Source organism: Lycium barbarum, chromosome 6 (assembly GCF_019175385.1).
Source record: "Lycium barbarum isolate Lr01 chromosome 6, ASM1917538v2, whole genome shotgun sequence".
NCBI lineage: Eukaryota > Viridiplantae > Streptophyta > Magnoliopsida > Solanales > Solanaceae > Lycium > Lycium barbarum.
The window spans coordinates 94,511,089-94,520,315 of record NC_083342.1 but is presented as its reverse complement, the minus strand read 5'-3'; the positions used below and the strand labels follow the sequence as shown (position 1 = coordinate 94,520,315).

At 35.2% G+C, this 9,227-nt stretch overlaps 1 protein-coding gene across 2 annotated transcripts; it reads left to right on the top strand.

Moving 5' to 3' along the window:
* Nucleotides 1–3,515: 3,515 nt before the first annotated feature.
* Nucleotides 3,516–9,227, top strand: LOC132644877 (protein PHOSPHATE STARVATION RESPONSE 1-like). 2 transcript variants are annotated; one of them, XR_009583938.1, is made up of 6 exons: nt 3,516–4,944; nt 5,068–5,278; nt 5,394–5,470; nt 5,567–5,606; nt 7,361–7,468; nt 8,608–9,227. XR_009583938.1 is itself a non-coding variant. In XM_060361531.1 (5 exons), exons 1-4 carry the CDS (start codon nt 4,909–4,911, stop codon nt 5,600–5,602), a joined length of 360 nt encoding a protein of 119 aa, XP_060217514.1. In that variant the 5' UTR covers nt 3,516–4,908; the 3' UTR covers nt 5,603–5,606; nt 7,361–7,469. The 2 variants fall into 2 exon arrangements, 1 of the variants encoding a protein (XP_060217514.1); XM_060361531.1 differs by lacking the exon at nt 8,608–9,227 and having other exon boundaries at nt 7,361–7,469.

Below are 9,227 nucleotides of genomic sequence, written 5' to 3'. Positions count from 1 at the left end.
AATAAAAAGGAAAATTGAACATGAGTTGTAGTGTAACTATTCTTTAATATAATTAACTCACATAGTATGAACAATCTTTAAAATATACTACCAAGTTGCAGATCTTTTAATTTTGATATAACTAGTTTGGTAAACACAGATGAAAATATATATCTACCAACTTACATTTTTTTTGCGCGGATTGCCCTTCTTTTGGGGTGGTCTTTAAATTTTGCCCCTCAATTTGTGGTCTTTAAAATTTGCCCCCCATATTACTGGTTTTTAATTTTTGCCATTCGAGTTGCAACCCTAAGCTTCGTGCAAAAATCATGAGGTTCTGGGTTCGAGCTCCCGCTCAAGCATAAATTAAAAAAAAAATCGCAAGGCAAGGTTTGGGTCGCGTGTATGCCGGACTCGGCATACGCTTGTTAAAGAATAACCAAAGTTATGCCGGACCCGGCATACTCATGCCTTATGGGCAGACTTGGCATAAGTATGCCGGGTCCGGCATAACTTTGGTTATTCCTTAACAAGTGTATGTCGGGTCCGGCATACTTATGGGCTGATTTTTAGTTAAGCCTTAACTAAAAGTCTTTTCCTAGTTATGCCTTATGGCGCAAACTTTTAGTTAAGACATAATTAAAAGTATACCCCATAAGGCATAACTTTTCCTTAAGACATAGACTTTGCCTTATAAGACAAACTTTTAGTTATGCCTTAAGGAAAAGTTCCGGCTTATGGGACATACTTTTAGTTATGCCTTATGGGGGCAGACTTTTAGTTAAGGCATAACTAAAAGTATGCCCCTAAGGCGAAACTGTTCCTTAAGGCATAAACTTTGCCTTATAAGGCAGAACTTATAGTTATGTCGGGTCCGGCATAACTTTAGTTATTCCTTAAGGAAAAGTTCCGCCTTATGGGGCATACTTTTAGTTATGTCTTATGGGGCACACTTTTAGTTAAGGCATAACTAAAAGTTTATCTTGAAAAGTAAAAATAAAAATAAAAATATATGTCTCAAGGAAAGTCTGCCCCCATCGGCAAACTTTTGGTTAAACATAACTAAAATTCTGTCGGTAGGAGCATAGCGAAATTTAAACTCTGCCTTGTAATTTTTTTAAAATTTTTGACTGAGTGGGGGTTCGAACCTGGAACCCATGGGTTTTAGCCGAAGGGAAAAATTTAAATATTACAAATATGAGGGGAAAAATATAAAGACCACCCCAAAACAAGGGCAATTCTGCGAATTGACCAACTTATGGATCTTTTTTTTTACAAAATATAAACGTATGGGTCAAGTTTTACATTTAATTTTTTTTTGAAATCATGATTTAATTTGGAATCCCAAATCACACCTTTTTGGTGAATTTGGGATTTGAAATCATGATATGAAGTTGAAGTTCAGAGTTTGTGCAAATTACATAAACAAACGCTGATTTGAAATCAAAATATGAAATTATAATTTCATATCGCATGGTCAAACGCCTGCTTAAGCAAAGATTAACAAAAAATAAAGGCATTTAGTTTGCATCCTTTTAACTCAATTTTAAGATTAAAAAAATATAAAGCTTGAATTATCTTAGGGTTCGTTTGTTTTTAAGATTCAAAGTGTGAATATGAATAGTACATATCTGATTATTAAAATATTATTTTAAATTTTAAATAGTGAAAAAATAAGATTATAATTTTCTTTTAGGATAATTTCTCTCAAGTTTTGTTTCATAACACTTACATTTTTCTTATTTTCATATAAAAACAGAAAAGGGTTAAAAATGTCCCTAACGTACTGAAAGTATTTTAAATTTGCCCTCCTTCCGTCTCTTGGATCATAACATTAATGTTTGGGTTAAAAATGTCTCTCCTTCCATATATTGGACCTCAATTGTCCTTTATGACTAAAAAGGTCACTTCGTTTAATGAAATTATGAGATAACATTTGTGAGACCTTAATTAAATAGGTGGTACTAATTTATTGATCCACTTGGATATTTGTAACACTCCGTAAATTCGGGTTAGGTGTGAATGTGTATAATGGGTGTAAATGTGATATTTTAATAATATGAATCCTTTCGGGATGAATTTGGGTGAAAGATAGTCGTTATAGAATCAAACCAAGTAGTGAAGTTCGTAAGAGTTAAAAATCGCCTAAGTTTTGTTGACCTGTCTTGTAGGCCAATTTCGTGAAAATCCATTGAGAATTTGGTAAAACTTCCTCCAATAGAAGTTGTAGATATTTGAAATACCTTTCCAAATATATAAAGTGGAGCTTAAACGGACTTGTGAGTAAAAAGTTATGGCCGTTTTACTAACCTGCATTTCGCGGGATCATCCTGCGGTTCACTCCTGCGAATCTCAGGATGAACACCAAAAATCATGCCCCTCTATCACGTCGTGCGGTAGGGCTGCGTTTCACGGGTCAAACGTGCGATTCACGGGATGTGTCACGTGCTTTGATCGACTATAAAAACTCCCAGAACGTGAAATTTTCTTAAACCTTCATTCTACTTCATCTTGGGCCAACTTTATGAGAAGAAATAACCCTAGGGCTTCCCCAAAACATATAAGGTAAGTTCTTGATCACTTCCTATCATTACTACATCAGTCTAACGTCAATTCACTACTCCTAAACACTAGTTCATCTTCTCAAACCCTAGATTCTTGAAAGCTAAAGAAAGAGAAGAAGAAAAGAACGTTGGAGACTTTGAGATTCCTTCAAAAAGGTATGATCCTTGATTTTTTTTATGATGTTATTGAAAGGGTTTAGACTAGTGTAGGTTTTCCTATGGATTAGAATCCATGAATGATTCATGAATTGTTCAAGAATACGTTCTAGACATGAAAACCCTAGTTTTTCTATAAAGGGGTATATGAGTAGAATTAGATTAAAGTTCTAATCTTTATCATGTAAAACCACTGTAGTGTGATTATTGTATCTTGGGAAGTGCGTTTGAGTGGGATTTGAGGTATGTCTATATTTCAAAAATCGTCTTTTCAAGTATGTCTAGATTTCCCAAAAATCTTTCTTGAAGTATGTCTACTTTTTAGAACCCTTCTTTTTGAAGTATGTAATCTTGTTTGGAACGTATGGATGATTGTTTGTGTTACACCTCGGAAAATATTCCGTTGATGCACAGTGAATAGACTAACGAAGGGCACGAAGTATATGATGTTTCGATAAGTAAGAAATAACATTTGATGATCCTAATTGAGATTTCAAAGACATTCGAGGTAAGAGAAGAAAGTTTGCCAAGAAAGCCAAGGTATACGTTATGTATCGCACTACAAAAAAAACTGGTTTTAGGGACGGATTTTAGCGACACAATTTATGCCGTCGCTATATAACGACGGATTACCTACGAAATTACAATTTTGTCGCCAAAAAAAGGAAAAACGAAATGATATCTAAACTAACGACGGACTAGCGACAGAATTTAATATCCGTCGCTATATTTAGGCACTAAAATTAAATGCCTTTATTTTAGCTACAAAAGTTACGACAAATTGTTGGCGGCAAAAATTATTACAGCTTAGCGACGGATGTAGCGACGGATTATGTCTGTCGTTAGATAATATGTATGTATCACCATATTTTAATACCAATTGCTACGGATATTTCCGTTGTTAACTTAAAAAATGGTAAAATTTAATGTTAATCTTAGCGACGGAACCAATCCGTTGGTAAAATTGTCAGCAAAAAAAATAAAATTTTATTTTTATCAAAGAAATAAAACAAAATGGTCTCTAATAAACACACTAAAACTTCAAAATCCTAGAACTTTCTTCAAACACACAAAACCACTGAAACTTGTCTTGCTCTCTCCGCCTCTACTTAGGTTTGTCTTTGCTTCCTTTTCTCTTCCCTTTTCTATTAGATAGGGTTTCTCTTCGTTTTCAAGAACATAAAAACATGTTCTTTTCATCTGGCTAATTAATTTCTTCAATAATCTGTAAGTATTAGTAGCATTTTTTATTCATTGTTTAGTGTTGTATTCATCTGGGTTTCTTCCATTTTTATTCTTTGGTAATGCATGAAGCTTCTATTTTTTTTAATCTTCTTTTAACTATTTAGCTTGTTTTTCGGGAAAAAAAAATAGCTTGTTGGATCTTTGTTTGCTTTGCTGATGCGTAAAAGGAATGTTCTTTCTTTGATTAAAAGCCTTGATTTTTGCTTATTAAGAATGTTTATGAAGGAAAGTTTGTGTCTTTATTCATCTGCCTAATTCCTCAATAATCTATGAGTATTACCATTTTTTTTAGCTTTTTGATTCATTCTTTAGTGTTTTATTCATCTGGGGTTCTTCCATTTTTGTTCTTTTGTTAATGATTGAGCTTTTGTTCTTCCATATCTGTTTCTTCGTTTCTTTTTCTATTCTGTTTAATGTTTATGCTTTGACTTAGGTGTTGTTAAAGAACCTAAATTTTGGGGAAAAATTGCAATTGTGTGAAATATACCTTTTGTGTGTGTGTCGCCTATTGGTTTTGTTTTTAGGTAGTAAGCTATGTGATTAGTGAAGAGAAAGTAAACAACTCCAATACCATTCGTGGTGTCTGTTAAGTTTCTGACTCGTTTCAAAACCAGTTTCATACTGAGTCGTCTCATCATTGTGAACCTTCAATGGAGGAGGAGTCTAATCCTTCAATGGAGGAGGAGCCTAATCTTCAGTCCCAGAAGTTCCCTTTCTTGAAGCTACTGCTGGAACTAACATCACGACACCACCTCATTCGGGAGTTCTTTAATCCACAACATCAAGACAATATTTGATTGAAAACAATGAACCCTGGTGTATAGATCCATTGCCTAATTTCCTTGATCCATTCCCTGTCCAGAATAGGCAGGTAGCTTGTAGCAATAAACAAAGTGATTGGAAGGAATGGGCCGACCTTATAATCAATGATGAAGATGCTCTGGCTTCTAATAGGAACGGCATTATGGCTGATACAAGCATTGTCGACTCAGAGCCGAAAGTCAGTTTTATTCTGCACTAACTGCTGAATTTTTGTTCCTCATTATTTACATTTGTTGTTCTTACTCTTCTTACTGGTGAAAAGAGGAGACCCATTCTTATTTTGTCTGCTGCGTGATCAAAGATGCAATATCAGGAGGAAAAACAACCTTTAAATTTCCCAATGCAGCAAGTCCAAGCATCACAGCAAATCCCAGCTATGTCTGTAGAAACTTCGGATATTGCTCCTTCATCATTCGTTGCAAGTGGTGATGCAACAAAGCAACGCATGCGTTGGACACCAGAACTTCATGAAGCCTTTGTGGAAGCAGTCAACAATCTTGGTGGAAGTGAAAGTGATTCCTCTTCTTGTTGTGCATCATTTTTTATGAAGCTCTTCTTGTTGTGCATCAGAACACAACTTTTAGTCTTAGACTGTTGTCTGACTCAATGATTTTACATGAACTGCAGGAGGTACTCCTAAAGGGGTGCTAAAATTGATGAAATTTGAAGGTTTGACCATCTATCACGTAAAAAGCCATTTGCAAGTTTGTGCTATCTCATGTCCTCAAGTTGGTTCCCTTTAGAGATGGACCTGTTGTATTTCTTTATCGATGATTGTGAACCATTTTCCTGGAATGCAGAAATATCGAACAGCTAGATATAAACCAGAAGCATAAGATGGTATTTAGAAATTTCTCACTCTTTGTCTTACACGTGTCTTTTATTTTTTTCATTTTCTATTTTATCTTTTATCCTTTTAAAAAGGTTTTTGGTTCTTATTCTGGAATTAACTTTGCTTGTTGTAAAGCTGTGAAAATCTTTTGAGCCGGTAGATGTCTAATTTTTTTTAAGTACTTGACATCTAAAACATTCTTGTTCACAAGAGAGTGCATGCGTGCGTATGTGTTTGCATGTTTTAATTATTTATTCATCTGTCAACTTATTCTTTTGTATTTAATCTCATGTGATTTCAAGTACCATCTTTGATTTGAGGCAACTATCATGTGTATATAGTGAAGTAATGTATCTAATCACACATACATTCCTCAATCTATATATGCATGGTAGCAGATGATGAAATTATTCTTAGAAAGCTATTCATATGGTAGCTTTTTAGTGCATGATAGATGAGCTTTCCTTTGCTGTAGCAACAGAATGCTCCGCAAGTTCTATTTTGTGTTGTATCCGAAAGATTCGGACCAGTGAGTTATCAACTAGGTTTTGGAGCAATGAGTCTCGGATCTGGTCTTTATTTGTTATTGTCTCAGTTATAGTCTGTTTCTCAGTTGTAAGTTAATTATGTGGATTTGGCCTTTGCCTAATTAAATTGCCATCATCAAGGTGAATGCCACATCAGTTGTAGTCTGTTTCTGTTGGTAAGTTCTTTTGGGAATTTCTCACGCTTGTCATAGTCGTAGGCCTGCAGGATCATTCCATCTCCATATATTGTGTTGTGCCATTGTTGTGTCTGCATAATAGTACCAAGATCTATGATGCATCTTTAGCTCCACTGCTGCACATATTACCTCTGCTAAAAACCAGCAAAAAGGTGTTCCATAGTCAACTCTGTCCCATAACTGATTCTCATAGTATGTTCCTCTTTGTGTTCCTTGTTCTGTTCCAGCTGTTGTAGAGAACCTGCAGACCAAATAACTAGTAAAACCTGTTGTTTGCATACTAAACAAAATCTCCTGTAGGCATAGCCTGTAGCAGCAGCTGCATCTCTCCTTGTTTAAATTCCACTCCACCAATCCTGAAAACTTCAGAGCCATTTAAGAAACCAGTAATCTGCCAAGGCCGGATGTGCACCTCAATGTCAAATTTACCCCTTGTGCCTTCAGACCTGTTCCAATAAATTCCCTTTCCATACTCTCTGCAGACTGAGCACTTAGTGCTAATACCAAACCTGTCAATACACAGATCATGACTGATCGCACTCCATCTGTAAATACAAGCAACACGAAACTAGTATCAAATCCTACGGTTTTGAACCTAGCTTGAAGCATTGCAATTTTTAGGACCAAAATCCTGAACAACAAAATGTGCACCATCTAATTTCCTTCATGGTCCATCATACACATCTTCATCTTTCCTCCACCAAAAACCAGAAAAAACCAGTTTAGCACTATATTTCCCATTTTACCCCTGGTTGATGATGTATATTGGAAATATGGCAAGTTAGATGCTATTCCAACTGAAACCAGCAACAACATGGAGGGACTCCTTCAGACATGAACCAAATTTATACCAACTCATTTCCACTGCTAGATTGACCATTAGTACAACCTCCAGTAATGAATTTGAGCATGATGATCTTATTTTTTCATGCATAGGCTTCATACATCACTAAAGTGAACATACTACCTTTTGCTACCAATTACTTATTTTGTTGGTTTTGGAAGTTACTAAACTATGTGGATTTTTTTCTTGTATAGGTTGTTAAAAAGGGTTGAGATCCAACACCAAGTGAGGTACATTTGCACGTCCATACACACGGTCATAATGGAAAATCTTTTGTTGGTGAGCGAGCCCGAATCGTGCATGTGAGTCCAACATTCTATAATCTGCTATAGGAAGTTTCTTTCAGTAGTATATTATGCTTATACTGTCTGATTTCACTTCAGTTTTTGTTTGTTAACAAATATGTTTTCTGAAAACTTATATTCCTTTAGCAGAGTAGATTAATAATTTTGTTGTTGTTTTCTCAAAGTAGGCAGCATTATAGCTAATTTTAGCTATATCATTATTTAAAAAGTTGATATTCTTTTTACTAGACTGCGAGCTTGCTTTGCAATTTAGTTAGACAGTGTCTAAGTGAACCAGAAAGAAGTGAGCGAGGTAGAGGGAAAGGAGTCCTAGTTTGAGTGAGAGTGTTGGTTGAAAGTGAAGCTCATTAAAACAAGCACAGAACATTGTAGTGTTTAATGATTCCTCATAATTTCATAAACTGATTTATATAATTATATAGATTGCAGAATGAAATAGTTGATGGTAGATTCTCAAGGTTAATCAACTACCTAGACATCTCTCTGTTGGTTAATGCAATTCAAGTTTGTTTGTTGTTAATGAGTTTTAGTAGTTTTGGTTAGCTATTACTAGCAAATGCAATAATTAAAGTTACTGAGGTCTGCACTAGTGAATCACATTCAGGCTGTAATAAGTGCTTATTTTACCACGAGAATAACCATTGTATACAACATGCCATTTTACTTTAATCAATCTTTTCTGTAATGGCTTTGCAGTTTTTAGGATTATTTGAAATATGGAGTGACTCCTTCAGAGTCAAAGATGTCTTCTCTAGTAAAGAATGAGCAGTGATGAATAGTGCCTTATGTATCTTTCTTTGTAGTGGCATATATTCTTGGAGAATTAGGCTCTGTTGTTTCTGCAAGATGAAATGCATATTGAGTCAAAGAAGCAAATGGAGGAGCCGCGTAACATAGGTTGTGGACGCATGTGAATTTTTTGTTTTTTGATTGGCAATTAAACTTTTGCTTGTTCTCTGAAGTTATTACAGGTTAAAAAAAATGGGAAAAAGCTTTGTTTGCTTCCTTCAGTGAGCAGAGATATTTTGAATTCTATTGAAGCTTTTAGGGCATTATTCTTGCTATCTTTAATAGTTCTTGTACATGAGCTTACTGTTAGTGAAATGAGTTTCACTAATTATCACTCTCTTTTACAGGAAAAATATTAAGAAATACTACAAACAGACTCAATCTGAAGTTGATCAATGTGAAGCCTATTACGAAGCCGCAGGAGGGGTAAAGAAAAGAAGAATATATGGTCTTGGATCTCAAGCACAAATATATTACGGGCCTAATCTTCGTTCCCTCTTCTAATTCTGATGTTACATCCTCAGTACCACCTCCGAATGCTCAACTAGCAGTGACTGGAAATTTGGATGAGTTAGTGACGCAATTAATTCCTGCACTGACTGATAGCATCATTCCTGCACTGACTGATCGCTTCCTTCCTATAATTATTGAGCGAGTACGTGGATTGAGTCCTTCAGTCTCTTCTCAGACAGACACTCCTAATGACCATCCATCAACTATGACACCTATAGTTCCAGCTCCAGCTACTGCCAACATTGATCAAGTTCATGCATCAGTTTCTGGTGATGATCGTGGCTCTCCAGTCTCTCATTAGTTAGTTTTGTTGTTTGGATTATATGGTTGTTGCATATGATTTTGGATTTTTGGTTTTGGATATTATCATTGTGGATGCTTTGAACTTGATTTGCATTCTGCTATGTATTTTGGACCTTATAGAATATTAGTTTTTATGAATTAAGTTATTATA

What these genes read in the sequence shown, in the direction of transcription:
- LOC132644877 (XM_060361531.1), top strand. Translation starts at nt 4,909, where the DNA reads ATGGCTGATACAAGCATTGTCGACTCAGAGCCGAAA. An exon ending in TTGTCGACTCAGAGCCGAAA is followed by an intron (nt 4,945 to 5,067) that starts GTCAGTTTTATT and finishes GCGTGATCAAAG; the next exon opens with ATGCAATATCAGGAGGAAAA. An exon ending in ACGTAAAAAGCCATTTGCAA is followed by an intron (nt 5,471 to 5,566) that starts GTTTGTGCTATC and finishes CCTGGAATGCAG; the next exon opens with AAATATCGAACAGCTAGATA.